Below are 21,395 nucleotides of genomic sequence, written 5' to 3' on the forward strand. Positions count from 1 at the left end.
GTATATCAAGCTCCAAAAACACTACATTGACCAACAGCTTTTTTCATTATATGGCTGCCTGGTCAACGCCCATGTCTTTCAAACTCCGCACAGGCTTTATGTTAAGAATTTATAGTTTCCAAGCTCAAGTTAAGATAACCCTGATGTCATCATAAGGGCTTATTTTCCTAGACTTGTGTCAAAAGACATTAGATAACTTTTTTCACAGATCTGTAATTCATGTCAAAATTTGGTGGAGTGCCCCTTTAAATACACAGTAACATGTCACCAGGCTGATAAACGATGTCTGCTAATAAAGGCCACCAAATGCAGATTAATAAATGGCTCATATGTCAAATAGGGAGTAATATTTGTATTTGAAATTTTACATTAGCCAGTAAGCAAATTAGACGTGGTTAGAGGACAGTAATTGTTAGCGATTAGATGCAGTTAGAGAACAAACACGCTGATATAAATCAATATGGAGACAAATCATTGGTTCAGTCAAATGCAGCAGAGGAATTAACCATTCCTGCTGGAGACAGTGACAGTCATTTAGATGCAATCATTTGCTAGAGATGTAGTTTTCCAGAAGATTTAATCCCCAATATGCCGGATCTGTTACATCTCCTGAAAGAGATCTATAAACAGAGTGACAGTCGTGCTGTTCTGTACTGTACAGGACAAGCAGCTCTATAAAACTTACACTTGTGGTCAGTGTTTGGTATTCTTATTCACGAGACAGTCTCAGCAAACGGCTCAGGTGATCTATAACCACATTCATATTTAGATTGCAGTGAATTTCACACATGTAAAGCATCACTTAGCCGTCTGAAATACATCCACCTCCTTTCAACTTGTGTCCCTCATTGTCCCATAACATAGTGCAGTTGTAACATATCATTAATGGTGTATTACAACATGTCTGCCTTGTACTAGAGTTTCAAAGCAGAGTGACCCACAGAGGACAGCAAAGGTTGTTGGGTTTCTGTATAGCAGTGCGTTTAATCTCCTGCTATAAGTGGGGGGGGGGGTGGGGGGGCTTCAGGCTCTCTGAAAGGGGGTGCAGAGGGAAGGTACAGTACAACTGGAGGGGTCGTAGTATGCGGGACTCGAAATAGACGGCTGAAGTTGGCAGTCAAAGTTAGGGGGGACTGGGGGAAGACAGGGAGAGGGCAAGAAAACTAGATATGGGCTGAGGAAGATAAAGTTTGAAGGTCCAGCAGCCATCTTAAGACGGCATATCCTTGCTTGGCCAATACCTCATTTCATTTTGGAGGAGAAGCCATTTCAAAGACATTATCTGAAGAGCAGATGTGACTGGAACATAAGCATGTTAGATCCATTTTGCAGAAGTCGCCTTGTTTTTATTGACTCGATGGGAAAGTTGAGGAAAACTTGGACCTAGAGGAGACGTTCTTTTGAAGAGAAGAAGCCATCTAGTGGGAACATACAAGGGAAGGAAAGAGCTATGCTGCGGAGGGAGCTGCTCGATGCAAGGAAGGCTTTGAGGAGCGTTAGGGAAGATGTGAGTGGGCCGAGAAGTAAGAAGCAGAAAGGTGAGTGGGAGCCGTTAGAAACACAATATTGTAAAACGGTTTGTTTGGGGATCCTTTAACAGGTTGAAGCAACAGAAGGCTTGTATTGTAGCAGGGAATTATAAAATGCATCCTCAACTAAGTGGAACAGCTGTAATGAAAATTAAAACAAGGTAATACACTTGAGGCGGCTATTATTGCTGCTTAATTGGGTTCAGTTTGTGTCTCTTCTCTGCTTTTCTCTCTTCTGTGAAGCTGCAGCTATTCATGGATTCTTCTTTTTAACCGCAGGCCATACTTTGAGGTACAGCAGTCTTGTTTGTAATAGTGCAAATATGCATATAGTCGCCCATAAACACTCAAATGATCTGTTGTTTTCTCTCAAATTTCCAACTGGATCACATTTTAAAGAAAATGGTAATGATGAGCCTCATCTTTTTTTAGTCAAGAGCTACCCTGGAACCAGCATGTACAATTAGATGTCTTTAACAAAAATGGCTAAATTCGCTTATCCGGGACTCATGTAATGAAGAAGCTATTTCCAGAAACCCAATCCATAATCCAAATGAAAACAAAAGGGCCCTCCCACTGCCAAAATCCAAGGAAGCCTGCCACAACGAATTGATTAAAAGGACATTGACTAGCATAGGCTAACAGCAAAGTGTTTAAATGCTTTCTGATTCTGTCAAAGGTTTGTTTTCATCAGTAGTATTCAAAATCTAATTTTTTCATTTACAAAATGTTTATTTTACATAATTGAGTTGACTCTCATAGGTAAAACACCTGTAATTATTTGGTTAAATGCCTAAAATTAAAAGCTTTCGTTTGAAGATGCTGTTATTTTCTGGTAACTGAGGACTTAAAACATTATATTTTACATTTCTTATATCCTTTAATATCATTATTTTTCTGGATAAATGTGTCTCAGTTCAGTCTGTTACAGGCCATACACAGCATGGCATTCCTACTCTCTCTCCGTTCCTTATCGACCCAGTCCTCTTGTCTGGACCGCAACCAGCTTTTCACTGGCATACTGGAGCAGAGATAATCTATAACTGTTTGATGATTTCACATTCTCTAAATATTACATTCAAGTGGATTAAAGATTACGGTCCGATTAATTAGTTTCTCCATTCTCACGAGGCAGCTGAGGCAATATCTGAGGGCTGTTTCCCTGGTGTTTGGTCTGGCAAAGGCTGTGTTTGTGTTCCATCCCTCTGGTACACAGTCATTCACAGGAACCCTCGGGGAATTTGGTCTGGATTAGGTGGTAGGATCGGGTTGCAGTGTGACTGTCAACATTGGCCACTGTCATGTGGGACTTCCAAACCACCTCACCATATGAACTGAATCAACATACCACCACTCATATTTGCCTCTGAAGGGCTCGTGGTGGCATATAAAGAAGTGTTTACTACAGTTTTTCTCTGTTGTTTAGATGCATTACTGTCAATTGATCTAAAACTTCAAATACATTCACTTAACTTTCTTATCAGTGTTTTTTTTCCACACAGTTCTCCTTAACAACTATCACATAGAAAGCAGGATTTAACACAAATACTGGCACCTGAAAGTGTGATGCCAATTCAACTCTGGCCTGATTATAATTAATAGCTGAGATATGGAGTGGGAACTGACTCTTGTTACATTTCTCCGTCTTTTTATAATCACTGAATGCCTGCAAATATGAAGCGCTAAAAAAGGTCTTTTGGTATGTTGGTTTTGGGAACACAACATAATTTTGAGCTTGTATTTGCAGCTGTGTTTTGTTACTATTCTCAAAATGTGGCCCTTTGTTTCTGAACAATAGAGAAAACTGCATAACTTATCATTACTGTCTGTACCGTTTTACTCCAAAATATTCCATTTTGGAGGATGATGAACAAATGCTGTGTAGTTGCAAAGAAGTATATCATTAGATGAACACCAGGTTGGACAAGGACATCCATCATATGACATTAACTGTAGGCTAAGACGGTGACCTCCCCAAATTTGTCATCAGCACAGTAGGGCATCAGTATACATGATTTTGTTGGCAGTGATGAGGTTTTTCTTGAGTCCAGTGCTTTTTTTCCAAACAGAAACCTGGTTTAAAAAGTAAAAAGGACACACATGATATGGAAGGTCTCGCTTGGTATGACAAGACTTGGTCTGCACTGATAAACAGAAACAGTGTGATCACAGTGGGATGTAACAGCAGCAGAATCTGTTTCCTGTTGCAGAGAGATTATGCCAGACTTGCTGCTGATAAAGCTGTATGCCTGGAAGGCATCCATCAAGGCTGCATCCACAGAAAGCAGCCTCTGTCACAAAATCGATGTGTTTCCGTGAAGTCTGCTTACTGTCTCGTTGTTTTAAGCTAATCAAACTACAGCAAGCTCCAAATTGCACCTGTCCAAAGTCTTTTTAACACTCGTCCGTTGTCCATGGTTTCTCCGTTTGTGTTGAAAATCACAGACGCCAAACAAATTTGAAATCCATAGGTCCGGCTGATTCAACAGAGATGTTTAAGTCTGCACAGACATGTCTGATACATGTTGTAGGTCAGGTCCAAGTTCATGTATACTGCAGGTTTAAACAGCACACCGGGCAGTGTGGCTTCCTGCACCATCCAACAAAACCAGATCCAAAGGAAGATAAATGATTCACAGCAAAATAAATCAAATTATGTTTCGCCTAATGGCTGATATTCTATGATATCCCAGCTGGAGATAGTTTGAAGCTGAGTCGTTGTGGCTTTTAGTGAGTATTAAAAAAAAAAAAAAAACAACCCCTCATGAGAGATGTTTCCAAGCAGCATGAAATGGAAGCTTCGCCACAGTATCTGGCCTTTCATTGGACGGTGGTCATGGAGTCTTGTGTCATGATGGGCTTATCGATCCGGGGGGCGTTTGAACTGTTACTTGGGGGTGTATCCCGTATCACGCATAAAGCATTGGTATTGATTGCTGCACTTTCTGCCCGACCGAATGCCTCTCACTGGTGATGGATGGTGGAGGAGGAGGAGTGCGAGGCGGGCGAAGGATGAAGAGAGGGAGGTTTGTTAAAATAACAATAGCAAACTGCAATCCACATCTCTGTTTATCTTTAGTGAAAATGGATCTTTGAATCTAGTTTGGGAGGTATTTAAGATAAAAAAAAATATCACTTGCAGCTTGGTGATAATCATCAGATAAATGTAAAAAAAAAGAGAAAGGCTTAATGATCCCAAACAAAACCCTCATCCGCTGAGCAACTCCTGATTCACGGCAGGAGTAAATCTCCCATATTGATTCTGTGTTTACAAGGCCGTAAACAGTAACATGCCTCACTTAACAACGCTAAAAAGCACATTGTGCAGCGAAGCAGTCGAGGATGGAAGTGCTGTGCTGAAATGTGAACGAGGAGTCTGGGCGGTTAGTCAGGGAGTGAGATCTGGGTCTGCCTGTAATTATTTTTAGATTCATTTGATGGAGGAGGTGTGGAAAGCACAGATGTGTCTGAAAGAACAATTAACATGTGTCTGACTGTGTATTAGAAAGAGGGGGAGGACGATAGAAGGAGGGAAACAGTTACATATTCTCATCACGTTTGCTCTCTCATGGTTTTTTTTACGCTTCTCAACCTCACTGTTTTCAATCACCTCACCTCTCTTATCAATTTCGTTTCCAGACGCAGCAGGCAGTTGTTTTCAATGAAAAATCGACTGTTACGCTACCTGCCCATCACCAGGCTACAGGCAAACAAAGTTAGCAACAAGCCGGTGAACGTGGTGGAACATTTAGCGGCCAGAGAGCCAGATATTTCCCTCGGGAGGAGGTGTACCAAAACAGAGACGACAAGAAAGTGAATATTGGACTTTCATTTATCAGATGGCCAGAAATAGCACTCTAAATGAAATGGGTTTGAAAATAAGCCAGTGTTTGCCATATCAACTTTATAAGGTGATAATACGCCCACATTTAACATGCCACACTGTTCCCAGGCAGTCAAAAATCAATGAATGCAAGTTTAACTGATTTTTAAAGGTATTCTTATCAGTGATGAAACAAGTAGTCGATCGGTCAAAGGACAGAAATGTCATTGATGGCTATTTTGATAGCCAGTTGATTGTTTTAGCTGTTTTATCAAGCAAAAATCACAAATCTTTGCTTGTTCCAGTTTCTTGAATTTGTGGATTTGCTGCTCTTCTCTATGTTTTATCATTTGTAATTGAATATCTTTGGATTTTGCACTGATGGTTTGGCTGAAAAAGCCATTTGAAGATGTTACTCTTGGCTCCAGGCAATTGTGATGACATTTTGCAGTATTTAAAAGACTAAACAATTAATGAAAGTAATCTGTATTTTCATGTTGAACTGTAACCGCTGCTGGTTGTGTACTGAAATAAGTACATCATGTTGTAATCCACTAGGAGAAATGTGTTTGCTCTCCCTGTCCAAATAGCCTTCGGCTGCTTGAGACTGTAGCAACCTTGACCTGATCACTGGTTAAAGCTAACAGACATGGAATATGGATAAATAATTGATGGCCTTTGGGGCTGCTACCTCTCTCAGATAGGACAACAAAGAAAAGCAGAGTAGACTGAAAGGTAGAGGGAGCACTTGGTGTAAGGATTTTTGTTTTTTCAAGAGGTTGCACATATTCATATTTCTAAGAAAAAAGCAACATATTTCATTCACCCTTCCCCCTCTTTTATGTCTAGCCATTTCATCCCCTCTATTGTATCATCTACATCTCTTCCTCTAGCTTTCTGTTTCTTCCTGCTTTGCATCCTCCCTCATCAATCATTCCCCCCGCCACCCTTGTCTCTTGGTCTCTCCTCCACTCTCTTCTCTTTGTCTATATCCCTCTCTCCTTTTCTCTCCTCTTTTCTCTTTCACTGCTTCAATCTTGTCGCTCTTATCTTTCACTCCTGCTGTTCAGAAAAAAAAAGTCACATGCTCTGCTGAAGCCAGTTGTTTTCTTCCTCGTTTTTTTTTTTTTTTTTTTTCCTGTCTCTCCTCCTCTTTTATTCTCCACTCTCATCACTGCAATCAGGACCAACACACCCCTTATGCTCACACTTGCAACCCCCACCTCCTCTTGTTCTGAGTGCGCTCTCGACTGAGGCAGAACGGGCAGAGGTGGGGGGAGTTGGACAAACCAGCTGAGAATTGCCCCTCTTAACGGCAGCCTCTACGTCAGAGAGGGACGCGGTTCACATCAGCGGATACACGCTCAGACACAAAGACACCTGGCTCCGGCTTATTTGCATCCTCTTTCTTTTCTCTCTTTCTCCCCCCGTCTTGCTGCCAGACTGGAGAGTAAACACACCCACGCACGCAAGGCAGCTGAATCCCATTTTGAATCTGATTTCTTTTTGTTGATGCCACACCCTGGGCTTTTTCGGGGGGTTGTAGGGATGCTTTTGTGAGCTCATGCCACAGGTAATCTCGCACGCTTGACAGGAAACTTGAAGATGAAGAAAATCTGGTCCAAGAAGAGATTTCAGGTGAGTTTTCTCCTTTCTGGGGAAAAAAATCCATATACTGATGGTCTTGTTAAGCTATGTCGATGTTGTTTTTAATAGAAATTGGTAGGTTTTTATATTTTGGATGTCATGCCACGCCCTTTACCTGATAATGAGACGCAAATGTGTTGATTTGTAACTGACAACAGTGGTACAAGAAACGTTTTAGGAATATTCTGTAAAGCATACATTAATTACAACCTAGCATTACTATTTTATGCATTCAGTTCTGCTGGGAAAATGCCAAAAAGAGCAAAAGTGTGGATAGGAGAGGTGATGCTCTCTGTTTTCAGTCGTTGTTATCTAATATCCTTCAGCAAACTGAGGACAGATCAGGACAACGCAATAAAGAAAGTCAGCCCAGGAAAACTCTGGTTGCTGAACAGAAAGACAAAAAGATGTGTTTCAGTGCACAAAAACATGGAAAATCATCTCTTATGACACCCACATTGAAATGCTAAATAGGCACACGTTGCAATAGATTAGACAAATACTCCAAGAGCACTTTAACATCATCAAACAGTCCAAATTGCTGCTGTGCTCCCTCTGAACCGGTGCACATTCCATGTCGTGAAATATGTATCTTGTCTTGGCAGTTGTGACAGATTTGTTATATAATAAGTAATTCATATAACAGGTTTCATAAATTCGGAGCAGATGAAAAGTGTGTCAGTAGGCTACACTCCATGGAGACATGAGAATCAGGGCAGCCAGTCACAGGGGCTACAAAGTGAGCAAAGCACAGGATAAAGCTGATTTCTGATGGTCGTTTTGCCTCCTCTGAAATTTCTGTATCAATCTCAAACCCCTGACATTTGTTCTTTTGCTTCCAGCAGCAGATTTGCGAGAATAATGCTTGTAGGATTTGGATTATACCCATAGAATATTTTTGAAGTATTTGCCAAATCCAGCCTTTTGAAAAGGATTCTGTTTGTGGCTGTTTTTCACTGATACGATTGCCTTGAAGCCATAACAATGGAGATCACGACAACGATGGAAGCTTCTAGCAGAGTCTGTCAAACAGCAGTTACCACCAGGCAACAGTTAATCAAATTGCCTGACACAAAAACGTTAACCAATGGGGAGAGCGCAGAAAACGTGGGGGGAAATGAGTGTGAAATGAGTCATTTCGCTTTGCACTTTTGGTACTTTTGCTTTCCAACACTGCAAAGCAGTGAGTCATTCTGAGGAGCTCTCCTTGGTGCTGATTGACAGAGTGTCCAAGAAGCATTTTTACCAACATGCTTTATCAGCAGGGACACTTTCTCCAACAAGGCCTGGAGAGTTTGTGAGATATTTTTCATTTTGGAAACTCATCTTTTGTATCAATATGGCTCGATGATGATTCAATATTTTCATTTTTCGAGTCTTGGTGGAATTGTATCGTGATGATACCATGATAATGATAAAAAAAATGAACAACTTGAGTTATTAAAGTTGTTGTTTGACATATTTGGAGGTTTGTGTGAAGTGATCACAGAGTTCACTGCGTTGAAAATCATTTTGATTATTTCAGTTCGACTGATTAGTGGATCAACAGAAAAATTACTGGCAACCGATTAACTTTTAAAGTGATTTCTTTTGGAAAAATGCTGAACATTGCTTCTTTTCCTTGTTTTTGGACGGTTGGTCAGACAAAACAAGACGTCAACTTAGACTTTCGGAAACTCTGATGGGCATTTTTCAGCATTTTGTGACATCTCAAAGACCAAATGATGTATGAAATAATTTGGGAAATAATTAGCTGTTAAATCGATAATGACAAAAAAAAAAGGGAAAGCTTAAGAAAACTGACCGTGAATGGGCAGAAAACACTGCGGTTTTGTGGCTTGCGCTACATGCATTGTAGCACACTACACGCTGGTCTCTGATTATTTGAATTTACTTGTGTAACAAAATTATCTCAACTTAAAGGTCCACCTACCAGCTTCTTTAGAGCTTTCAGCCCCATGTCACCATCTCTACCACAGAATGGAGACAAAGGAAGCTTCTAGCGGAGTCTGTCAAACAGCACTTACCACCAGGCGACAGTTATTAAATTGCCTGACACAAAAAACATTAACCAATGGGGAGTGTGCAGAACTCATGGAGTGTGAAATGAGTCACTTCACTTTGCACTTACTTGTACTTTTTGCCTGCCTTTTCTTGGCTACAGAATGGAGGACATCTGAGCTACCTCTGTTCACACATGTAGACTTTGAGATGCTGTTAAAAGCTCCAAAAAAACGTTAGAAAGTGGAACTTCGAGTTAAACATATATCAAGAATATACATCCATGCTCAAGGACTGTACCTGCATTTTTTTCATACACGTAGACATGTCTAAATGATGTCAGAAGAACACAGACAGCTTATATAAACTAGTCATTTTCAAAGTAAAAGAGCATGCTACTATTCACATCCTCTCCTGCTTGACAACAACAGTACTTCTGGGTAAAAGGGACCATTCGTTAGTGTTTTGTGTATAACAGAATCATTGGCAACATTCGCTGTTGAATAATGTATTGTACTCTGTATCTTGTTTCAGAGAACTGGGCATTCCACACGGACATTTGGCCGATTTACCCATGGTGTGTTGTCAGTATGAGCTTTACACCATTTCTACTCTACTGTACTGTATCTATTCTAGTCCATTTTATTCTTTTCTATAAAAAAAAAATAGAAACTAAAGTATGATTTTCTCAGGCCTTTTTCCATTGTTTTGTGTTTTAGCCTTTGCCAACATGTGCTTTACTTTGATTTATTCCTGTAATAACTCCTCTATATATGAAAATTGCTGTTGTAGAACATCTATATTGCTTTAGTGTGTTTATGTTTTAACTGCTTACAAGACTGGGTTTTATTATTGTACATCCACCCCCATAAAGCAATATTTTTATAATCACGCGGTTGCCTCTCTCTGCATAAAATCCTTGAGTGAATAATGACTGGCCTCGATGGTTTATGGTATATTTGGCATCATTTGTGCAGTCTATGATCCTTGCCAAACCAGAGTCTCCCTGTACTCAACTCCAAATTATATTTACATTACAATTGATGTTATACACTGTGAAATATATTCCCTTATAATTACATTGCCGAGTCGATTTCCTCCCCCGCCTGGTGTGCATTTGATACAGATGGGTGGATCTACATACCCACACCCAGGAAAACGCATACAACAAGCGATGTAATGAGTTAATGGTGATTGTTCATAATACATTGGCTTTCTTATCATTAGGCAGACCTTCTGGAATTATCTAATCAGGATCAGGACTTGATGTGAGGCGCAATGAGGTGCAACCTATTTTGTGGTTGTTGTCGTCCTCCTTCACGAGCTCTCTAACCAGTAAACATATCTGTCAGCCACCCAGCAGTTTGGATGGTGATTTTAGACTCTAATGGGTACGAAGAGGATTGGTCGTGTGGGTGAGAGAGATGCTGGTTTCCATAGTAACGGTGCTCTCCCGTCTGCCCTCTCTTGCTGCCACTACGGAAGCGAAGTTTTCCGCTCCTGCCGAAAGCAAAGCTATGGTAAACCTGCCTGTCTTGATTCACCTTCTGCCTGTTTTGTTTGTTTTTTTTTTTCCTGCCCCATCAGTCCTTCCCTGACTTCATCTGTTCGCTGTGGTGATGTGATGTGATCTCAGCCACAAAGATGTGGTTTCAGGCAGTTCATTTTGACCCTGTATGTGGTTTCTTTTTCCCTTTTATTGTGTTTTCTTGTTCACATTATTATAAGTTTTCTCTATAAATCATCTACACCACCGCTACATGACTATATTTGTCATTTCTCCCTGTTTTTTTGAATGTTCTTTATGAATTCGAGTCCCTGTCTTGCTTTTTGTTGATACAGATTACATTTTTGTGGTTTGTGTGTTCGTTTCTGTGTCTCACATTCATCATATCATGTTTAAATAGTTAATATTTTCTTCACTGCTACACAGAATTATCATCTCATGTCGTTTCATCTCCACTGATCCTTTGAAAAGGTTGCCTAGTAATAACATCATAATTTTGATTTAGTCTGATTTGGAGTCATAATATGAAGCAGAAAATGGAAAAATAAATCATGTTTAATACTTGCTATTCTGGCATCATTTGAATTTCAAAATATTTCAGGATATTCTGAACCTTGACTGGATTTTAACTGTGCTCTGGTTAAGAGGTGATGTGTTTCAGATGGCTGTAAGTAATGATTTTAGTGGGTGGAAATGGTCTTATTTATAGATTTTGAAAGTAAAAAGAAACAGTCTAAATAAAGAAGCAAAGCTGGCCCTGCTATTTTGTTATCAAAGTCAAACGGATAGAGACCTGAGGGAAGAGCATCTATACATAACCCTCCTCTCCATGTATCAGTCATGTATTTTTATAAGACACAGCAGGCTTCATGTCACGCTCCAGCTTCAACCCATTTATTTCACTCTGGGGGCTCTCCGCGGCTCTTTTCAGGGACCCATCAAGCTCTGGGCCGCTAAGCAAATGTGAAATGTCATTTTCACAGAGACTGCTGTTGTTCCTCTGCCACCTCATCTTCTCCTCTGCCTCAGTTTCTCTTTGCTGAATTTCTATCCAGGGGCAGCCCATGGCATAGTCAACATAGGCGGTTGCCTAAGGCGCAAAATGTCATGTGGGCTCCGCAAGGGGGCAATCTAAAATTTCGCCCTAGGGCTCCACAACACTGATAGGGCCGACCCTGTTTCACCTTCCATCTTAAACCATTTCCTGTGCTCTACTTGTTTTTCTTTCAGACTCTGAGACCACAGAGGATGAGACCACAGAACCTCAGATGGAAACCAAAGAGGGGCCCGGGAGGCACCAAGACAAGGCTGGCCGGAGAGGACCTTCAGGTATTTCATCTAAAATCTAACCTTATGTGTAGTTTCAGCAGTTCTTAGATTAGCTTTTTGCAACTGACTTTTCAGCTTTTTTTTTCCCTTTTATGTTTATAGCTACAAACATGCAATACCTACAAAAGATGATATAGTAAACAGAACGAATCCGAACTGCTGCATGCACATATGCAGTAGCTCTTAAAACTGTATTTATGAGGTGATAGTCAGTATGATTTACTGCAGCACTAACAGCACTGCCAAAAACACACTTCTGCAAAATAATGATTCAATGCAGATTGATAGATTTAATGGAAGGTTGTTATCAGCTTGGCTCAAGACATGCGTTGGATGAAATCCGATATGGCAGAATGCATTAATCTCTCATGGTGTGATGCAACAGTGTGACACACTGCCCTAGTTTCCAGCAGGAAACCTGTTTCAGGTCTGGATCTGACTGTGAGGCTCCACGCATGCAGTCTGGAAAACCGAAGCTGTTTCTGCTAGATAAATGAGGTTAAAGTTAATTGCACCAATTATTTCAATATATTCTATACTTGTACTTTGCCGTTGGAATTCAATTAGGATATAAATGTAGAGCATTAAGTTTGAATAGAGCTGTTTTGATGAGCAGAGACAGAGCTTTACTCACTGGGTGAATGTTAAGGCAGTTATTGTACATGACTTTTCATAAAACCTCTTTTTTTATTGCACTATATGTATATTTAAAGACTACAGCCTAAGGGTTCGGTCACATTTGCACCAGTCTTGGTGAATGTTCATTTCACCTCCCAGTCACGTCCATTGAGGCCTGTGTGACTGACAAATTCAAATATGACTGCTGACCCCAGCAGATCCATAGGTCAAAGTTCTCCGCTGTTAAAATTGCAAATTTGCATTTTCAACCAACAGAAACATTGCTGTCATAATGCCACTCGGGAAACTGCAAGAATCAATGACTGCTCCACTTTGAAGCCCATCAACATGACATAATATGACACGACCAAACTACAGACTACAGCGTCACCCTGACTACTAACAAACTCTTATTTTTTATTTAATTAATCAATAATTTAGTCCTCAGAAAATTGTCATAAGGCAACATAGTGACTTAGGGGTTTAAGATCTTAATGCATCCCCAGTTTGAGTCCGGCAGGACAAGGGACTTTTCTTACATGTTATCCCCCTCATCTGTCTCTCCTCTCGTTTCCTGTTCTCTCTCTTTTGCTGTCAAATAAAGGCAAAATAGAGAAAAAAAATATTCACAAAGTGAATACGATTGAATTACAAGAAGAAAAATGATCATCATAATTTCCCAGAACAAAGGTAATGTGATGAAGCTGCTTTTTTTGTCCGACCAACAGTCCAAAAGCAATGAAATTCAATTTAAAATAATAAAACAGAGAAAAACAGCCAAGCCATGTTTGCCATTTTTGCTTCATAGATACAACAACTCAGTTGTCAAAACAGTCGGCTCGTTTTGTGCTGATCAAAAAATGATTTCAAAGCGATATGATTTGACTAAAGACCAAGCAAAGACTAATGATATTTTTGACAAGAACAGAGGCAACAAATGTTGATTCACTCACTCTTGATCTCTTAACGCAAGGGTGTAAAATGGAAATGTAAAAAAAGATTTCCTTGAGTGGCAACCAATTATAACCTAATGAGCATCTTCCTGTGAGTTTTGCATAGATAAAACAAATTTTCTAATTTGCTAAAGTGTTGTTGGTGCATTGGCGTCATGGAACCTGCATGCCCTCACCACCCAGTCCTAAACAGGCAACAGGATGTCTGAATATAGATCAGAGATATTGACACCCTTCTCCTATGCCACAAAGAAATTTTATATTCTTCCCTCGCTTGTACACCGTGTTTGCACTTTCCAAGCTTTCGTGTTGGCGGGCTGACTACGCCCTCATCACGTCCCTCTAGAGACAAGCGTTGAGCAAAAAAAAATAGAAAGAGAATATCAAATGAGGGAGGGAAGAGGTGATACATCATTTGTTCTCTTCAAGGAACGCTCTGGTTTCCTCGGCTGCATACAAAAACTAGAATGCCTTGTTAAGTGAAAAAGAAAGATGCATATTCATCCCAGATGCCGTACTTCTGCTGGAGTTTGTGTCACTCCAGTGGATATGGGCGAAACAAGATTGTTTATGGAAATTACACACTCCATTAGTTTCAAAACGCAGCACTAAAAGCTTGATCTTGATGTTCACCTACAGGAAAAAAATTAATGTTGCTGCCCAGTCTCGCTAAGAAATGAATACAGAATTTGGAAGCTCAATATGTCAAGTCCTGAGGTGTTTAATATTTTCTTTAGTGACCCCTCTGAAAAGATTTCTCATTTAGTTTTTCTTTTCTTAATGAGAAACTGCTACGGTTCTTGATCATGGGTCAGTATCATTTGTGATTACAGTAGGAGTCTGTCGTTTTATATCCTCGACTCTATCGCTGTTTGAAGGTTTCCGTCGTTAACGGAAGATGCTGACTGCTCTTTCTTTTCGCTATCAAAGCATTCCTGTCTCCGTTGCTCATTACTAAAATGCCAATCATTACCTGATTTGCGACGGGGGTGGATCTTTTTAAGTGGTGTGTGCTCCACAACATAGCCCTGACACTTTCTGCTTCATTTCCTGTTTTCAAGGCAATCAATAGACTCTTTATCCATCTTACCCTTAATGATGCACCGCTTTTTACATCACTATCATTTTCTACTAGCTCAGGAGTCCTGCTCTTTATCTTGCTGCATCTTCGTTAATTAATTGATTTTTCTTTGGCTCTTGAAATGTCCTTTTGTTGTATATAACAAGGAAATATATAATAAAGAGTCATCAAAATGAAAGCCTTTATTAGTTATATGAATTACATTTCAACAAAAGGACAAAAATATTAAAGGGGACATGTTCTGCACGTTTCCAGATCTATATCTTTAATCTGGGGCTCTACTGGAATATCTTTGCATGATTTACAGTAAAAAAAAACTCCTTATTTATCTTATACAGGTCCTTTATGCAGCCCCTCAGTTCAGCCTCTGTCTGAAACAGGCTGTTGTAGCTCCTGTCTCTTTAAGGCCCCCCTCTCCATGAACCCTCTGTTCTGATTGGTTAACTCTCAGAAGCTGACCCTTTGCAGACATCTGCCTACTCCGTAAGCTATGTCAAAAAACCATGAAACAAATTACAGTAGTAGGATTTCACTACTTTTTCTCATTCTTTACTCGAAATGTCAACATCTCAAATACATCCGTACATGTTCAAGCCCGAATCTGATCCAAAATAGGAGAGTGGACAATGTGAACAACACAAAACCTTAGCAACAACCTTAGCAACAATGACTACAGAACAGATAGCTGTTTATGAGCCAATGTCTGCTTGTCGGCAAGTTAGAAAAAATGTCGCAAACGAAGTGTTCAGAGCAGGTTGAAACCCTGGCTTTTGACTTCCGGGGAGTATTTCTACATATGTTCACATCAACTTTTGGAATTTTGACCATGTTTAACATAGATATCCAACATCATATAAAAAATAACAGACAAACCAGAAAAAGCATAACATGTTCCCTTCAAACAAAATAAATGTTTTTTATCTGTCTATATTTTTGCGCCTTTCTTAAGTTAAGAGAACATTTCCTGACAGTTGAAAAGAAATTTTTTTTGAACATGTGATAACCAAACTGCAATCAAGCATCTCTCTCTGTCTCTGTCCAGGTGAGGGAGGCAGGATGATGGACTATAACCCAGATGCTTCAGATCGCAGGGCCACTCTCCCAGGCGCCTATGATCCTGTCGTGGAGCGAGAACTCCGGGCTCTGGGCTCACGCCCACCGGGGCCCCACTTGGACCCAACAAACCCAACCAGGCAAGCCGTCGGTGGGGGTCCCACCGAGGGGCCCCCCCCTGTCCGTCACCTGGGTGTGGAACCACTAATCCGGGCGTCTCATGCTAACCTGGCTCGGCCCGTTCAGGGGTCAGAGGAAAGTGTTTCTGTAGGCAGCGACTACTATGGGAGCATGTTCAGCCTCTACAGAGGGAGAACATTTTCTATGCCGTTATAGCACATGGCTTCATGGATTCCACTGAAAAACAAAAAGACTGGCCACAAACCCCAATTCGCAAAGAAAACTGACACACAAGACAAGACATCATATCCTCCATAGACCCAACTTGCAAAAATTGTATTCTATATGTCATCACTTATTAAGGTTATTCATTTTTTTACTCCTATTTTCTTCTTATTTACTATCATTTTAGTTTCCTGTCACACTTTCCTTTGACTCAGTCTTTCTATTGCTGTGAGTGTGGTTGGATTTCAATCTAACAATGATTGCCAGTCTTACAAATATCATTGTTAATGTTTCTTATAGCCATTAGAGACGATACAATGGTACACTCTACTAATATGTATTATTTAGCACTTCTGAAAACTGTGATTACACTTTTTACCCACTGCATGTTTTGTAGAGCAGCCCCCCACTTTTGGATTAACATCATAACTTTATAGGTTTGCTGTGGCATGCATGGGTTGCCGGCTTTGATCCAAGCTAATAATAGCATGAATGTTCTCACAAATTAATGATCATGTGATACACAGGTTTGTTTGTTTTTTTGGTTTTTTTTTAGGCATGAAGGTTTTGTATTTGAAGTTAAAGCAGGGGTACTTTTTCTGGCATTTTGTAAGAGTTCATGTTGTAAATCTTGAGTCATTTTGTTGCTGCAACTAGCCTACGATTTCAAGTTATTACTGTCTTAGTTTGTGGTTTTTCCATTTCACCACAGTTAGATTAAATTCTTGAGAAGTTCTTACATGTGGGTAAAATTATTTTATTTCTGTTTATTTTCTCTGCCATTTCATTTTACACTGTCTAATGTGTCTGAAATTGAGACCCAAATAGCACAGACAAAACACAAGGAACTCACTGGTGAATATGAAAACACAATAAGACAAAAATGACACAAATGGACATTCATCTGCTTCTTTATTACTCTTCCAAAGCCTTCAGCAACCAAACTAGATCTCTAACTTCACACCTCCATTTCCCCTCAATCCTCACCCCTCTAGGACTCAAACTGCTGACGAATCACAGGGGCGCTCCTCCCGTATCCCCCTGTCTTCTCCTCAGCCACCTCCCAGTACACACAAAAACAACATCAGTACCCAAAACCAAGACCTGGATAAAAAACCTTCAGATGCCCATCCCCAATCCTCTACGACAGAGCAGGCATCTAATGTTAACAATGTTGTCATGACACCCAAACTGGCTCGTGCAGGGCCCAAGATCTTTGACAAGGTCCGGGCTTTTGAGGAGCGAAGGTCAAGTGTGGATCTGCCAGGAGGATCTGTTTCAGGATTTGGACGGGCAGCTTCTTGCGACTCAGATGACAGTGGGAAGAAGACAGGAGGCCCGAGCAAAGAAGAGGGTCGCAGCCTGCGGGATGCCGCCCAGAAGCGAACAGCGTTCAAGCAACGGGCCTCCTCTTGGGAGGACAAGACGAGCTACTCCCAGAGGGTCCAGAGCTACCAGAGCAAGTTCACCGAAGAGCTCCAGAGGATCAAGAAACTTGTGGGGAAACCAAGCTTGAAGAAGGCGTATTCCACTGAGCAGCTGCCACAGAAAGAGAGGCTGACCACAAGGAAACTGGAGCCCATCCCTCCTCAAGTGCTTAAAAAGTTGGAAGCAAGAGAGCAAGCCCTGGAGGGAAGAAAAATTGGGGGGAGGGAGGGCGAGAGCAGATTGCAGGTTTTTCCACAAGCCCAAGGCAATGATCTGGGGAATCAAAGCAACAACCTTGAAAGGGATAAGATGACACAGGCAGATTCACAGGGGAAACCAGTGGATAGCTCATCACGAGGAAGCACAGGGAAAATCTCTGTTACCATGGAGACGGCACCAGTTCACCAGTTACCAGGGCAACCATTGCCAACAGCCAGAAAGACAAGATTCACCAGGTTTGGAGAAAATTATCTTGGTGATTTCAAATAGGTGTTTTTAAAAATTCATTTGTATGTCTATGTTTTGTGTGTATTTTAGTTTAGATTAGATTAGATTAGTAATTGGTAACAAAATGGAGATTTATTTAACACTACTTGAAATCTAATATTTATTCCACACTTGTTGTCAGAATTACATAACAGCTTTCTTGTCTTTGCACACAGGGAAACCCTGCAAAGCTCTCCGACAGCTGACAAAGACGCTCTTGTTGCCACGTCACAACAACCCTCATCCCCTCCTGGAGACCAGGGGACAGATGCAAAGAGGGACACCAAGATGGACAACAAAGCCGACCACAGATCACCCAGCCCGACAGAGAAGAGAGTATGCCCAGTAACAGCGAGGGAACCAGGGTCCCAGTATCCGCCCAAGCCCCCTCGGCTCGCCCCGTCACCCACCCCTTCCATCAGCCCTCTCCTAAAAAGGAGGAAGGCGGAGGTGGGGCGAACGTCTCCCGCCTTGAAAGTGACCGTTCCCACTACCCTTGTGGAGGATGAACCCATGGAGACAGAATGTGTTGCAGACAGGAGTAATGAGATAAACCAGAGCAAGAGGAAGGAGGGGAGGGGTCGCAAAAGCAAGAAAGGCCGCTCCACTCAACCCAGGTCACCAGACGAAGGTAGGAGGTATTTTATGGTCATTATTAATAAGCTGTTATAGTATGATGCAGTTCTCCTCATGGCTCTTATCCAACCAGCCACGGCAGATGGCCGCCCACCTAGAGCCTGGTTCTGCTTGAGGTTTCTTCCCGTAAAAGGGGAGTTTTTCTTTGCTGCTGTCGCCAAGTGCTTGCTCATGGGGGCATGTTGGGTCTCTGTAAATTAAAGAGCAAGGTCTAGACCTGCTTTATGTAAAAAGTGCCCTGAGATAACATCTTTTGGCGCTATATAAATAAATGGACTTTACTTGACTCACGGCCACAAGGCATAACTCACTCATTTGACTGCATTGACGTTGGTAGAATAAATCAGAACTTCTCTCTTGCAATAAATATGTTTTGCACAAGAATTAAAGGTCTGTGCAGTTAATTACATTTTTTCTAATGTCCTTGTGGGAGGTATTTCCATTTAAAAGGGCTACAGAGAAGTAATTTTTGGGGCATGTTTGCTTTGACTGACAGGTCACATCCTGGTGGCTGCTGTTTGCATTGCCAATTTTACTTCAGTAAGACTCCATCCCATTTGCCTGAATTGGTGTTTTCTCATCCCAATAACTGAAACCAAACCACTGACTTTAAAACATCCCAGAACATACAGAAAAATATGGGTAGAAGTTATGTGTACATATTTTCTGCAGTCTATGAACTAAATAGAGCTTTCTTTAAGAATGCAAATTTAAAATGCGGCTATACTATTATGCAAAGTAGTGGTTCCCAACTGGGTGGTCACCAGCCCTAAGGGAAAATCTAGCATGATTAACAAGTTAGGAAATAAGAAAAAAACAAATATTTCTGCCACATTACTCTCACCTTAGCTTTTTAGGCTATTTAGGCTTATGAAAAAGGTTTAAATTAAACAAATCAAGAAAGTAAAAATAACTGTCTTGAAGAGCTCAGATAGAATATGCAACCTTTGTCATGAGGGTTGCAAGTATACTTTGCAAGTTTTTAAAGGCTCACAAGCCAAAAAGGTTGGAAAACATTTTGCTTAAGCTTGGCTAAATCAAAATCCCAACAGAGTAATGATTTCAAAAAAATAAAAAAAATGCATATATGAGTCTAAAACTGAACAAAAAAGTAGAACATGTATCCATCATGCTGTGCACCATGGAAAATGAATTCTTGCTGCAGGGCCCAGACTTATTGATAGAACTCAAAAAAGAAACTAGCCCATGACTCATTTTGGGGCCTGACCCATTTATGAATCCAGGTAATAGAGTACATGACTGTTCCACACAAACCTGACTGTCGTTTCCAGGAGGCTCATCTGATGACTCCTACATGTCTGCTGATGAGGAACCAGCTGAGGGCCCGAGGTTTGAGAGGCTTCTTGAGGACACCGTGACACCTAGTGGCTCCGAGGTCACGCTGAAATGCATCATCACTGGCAGCCCGCCACCGACAGGTACAGTTTAGAATATAAGATGCAGTTTTGTGCAGGATGCTACTGCGCCTTTTTTTTTTTTCTCATAAAAACTAATGCCAAAATTGGTATTCATTTTGTTTATTTTAAAATAAGAATAAAATCTGGGAGTCAGTGTTTATTTTGGAAATAACAATATGATGAGAATTTGTATTTATTTTTCAGAAAAAATGTTTAAAAACCAAAAGCGATGAGCTGTATTCATTGCACATCTTTGTAAGTCAGATTGTGCTATATTTGTTTTTTTCTGTGGGAGGATTCTCTTGAGTGTGAATGTTTTTTTCTCTGCCTCTCAGTGACATGGAAGAAGAATAACGTGGAGATACGCAGCGATGCCTTCCATGTGGTTAAGTCTGAGGGCGAGAAGTACAGTCTGGTGATAAAGCAGATGAGGCCGAACGACGCGGGGTCGTACTGCATCACAGCTGTCAACGCTGCGGGTAGAGCATCCTGCAGCGCCATGATCTCCATCCAATCAGGTGAGAGGAGGCCAGAGACGGACAGATATCCCATCAACAGAAAGGGATTTGCCAGCTTTGCAGCGCCACATTTACAACCATGTCACATAAATTTAAATGAATACACGTAGACGTCGAGGCACATGAAAATGATGCTCTCCTTGAAATACATGAACACGTTGACTCACACACAAACTCACTTTAATCCACTGCCAGCCCTCCTCCGCCTGACATTCTGTCTTAATGACTACAAAGGCCTGCTGGAGCTCAGCATCCCGACCGGGGCTCCTCGCAGCGATAGTTGCCATGGCAACCCATTAAATCTTAAAGGCACTGAGCTCCCCTCGGTGCAGATTCAAAAAACGCAGACCTGCCCCGTCACATAAAGGTCTCCTGAGTCTTAAAGACAGGCATGGCATTCAGAATCAGGAGTAAACAAAATGAATATTCCTTTCTGGACAAGGTGTCTGTTATAAATGTGCCCGCGGTGCAGAGTGTGGGTGAAGAGCTTGTAGGCCTACTGCTGCACCGTGTTGATTCAGCTCATGGAAATGCAACCTGCACTTCCCCAGTTTTGTCAACAAATGTGAGCGTACACTCTGGTACTGTCTCCCCAGCAGCACGGGGCCTGTGTTGCCATATTAGGCCAGCGGAGTCTAACTTGCAGGAGTATTTTTAGCCGCCCTCCCTCTTGTTCTCTCGGGTAATTGCAGTCTGCTTTATGTCCCTGTGTGAGATTACTGCCGCAATCATGGAGTTTTGTCATCTCTCTAGATTTCACGCTACAGGCCTCGGAGTCAGAAGTAGTCAAAATGTGGTGGGAGATTATATGAGTCATTTTAGCTGGTTTGACTAGGAACAGAGCAGAAAAGTAGGAGAGGATGATTCATAGGCTACAAAGAATATCAAACCTCAATATGGTGAGGCAGATTTACGCTGTATTCTTATAATTTCTGCATAAAGCATTAACTAACTTTAGAATTCCCTGCTGTTTTTTTTTTTTAATTTCACAATATCATTATCGTTTGTTGAGTCTATTATAAT

The 21,395-nt window shown here is 41.1% G+C and overlaps 1 protein-coding gene and 1 long non-coding RNA gene across 7 annotated transcripts in view; both read left to right on the top strand.

Moving 5' to 3' along the window:
- The window catches only part of spega (striated muscle enriched protein kinase a), a 55,745-nt gene that overhangs the window by 11,398 nt on the left and 22,952 nt on the right, over nt 1–21,395 (top strand). For 4 of the 6 annotated variants that reach the window (XM_044344517.1, XM_044344513.1, XM_044344512.1 and 1 more), the window contains 6 exons: nt 11,738–11,836; nt 15,531–15,681; nt 16,882–17,769; nt 17,977–18,431; nt 19,729–19,875; nt 20,190–20,372. In XM_044344517.1, coding sequence (XP_044200452.1) covers nt 11,738–11,836; nt 15,531–15,681; nt 16,882–17,769; nt 17,977–18,431; nt 19,729–19,875; nt 20,190–20,372 — 1,923 coding nt within the window. Of the gene's footprint in view, nt 1–1,200; nt 1,539–10,343; nt 10,521–11,737; nt 11,837–15,530; nt 15,682–16,881; nt 17,770–17,976; nt 18,432–19,728; nt 19,876–20,189; nt 20,373–21,395 lie in introns of those variants that run through there. The other 2 variants (XM_044344516.1, XM_044344515.1) reach the window with 2 other exon arrangements.
- LOC122976194 lies at nt 6,417–10,248 on the top strand. Its single transcript, XR_006400857.1, has 3 exons — nt 6,417–6,990; nt 9,535–9,577; nt 10,228–10,248. It is a non-coding gene; the product is annotated as an uncharacterized LOC122976194 (long non-coding RNA).

This window comes from Thunnus albacares, chromosome 24, assembly GCF_914725855.1.
Source record: "Thunnus albacares chromosome 24, fThuAlb1.1, whole genome shotgun sequence".
Taxonomy (NCBI): domain Eukaryota; kingdom Metazoa; phylum Chordata; class Actinopteri; order Scombriformes; family Scombridae; genus Thunnus; species Thunnus albacares.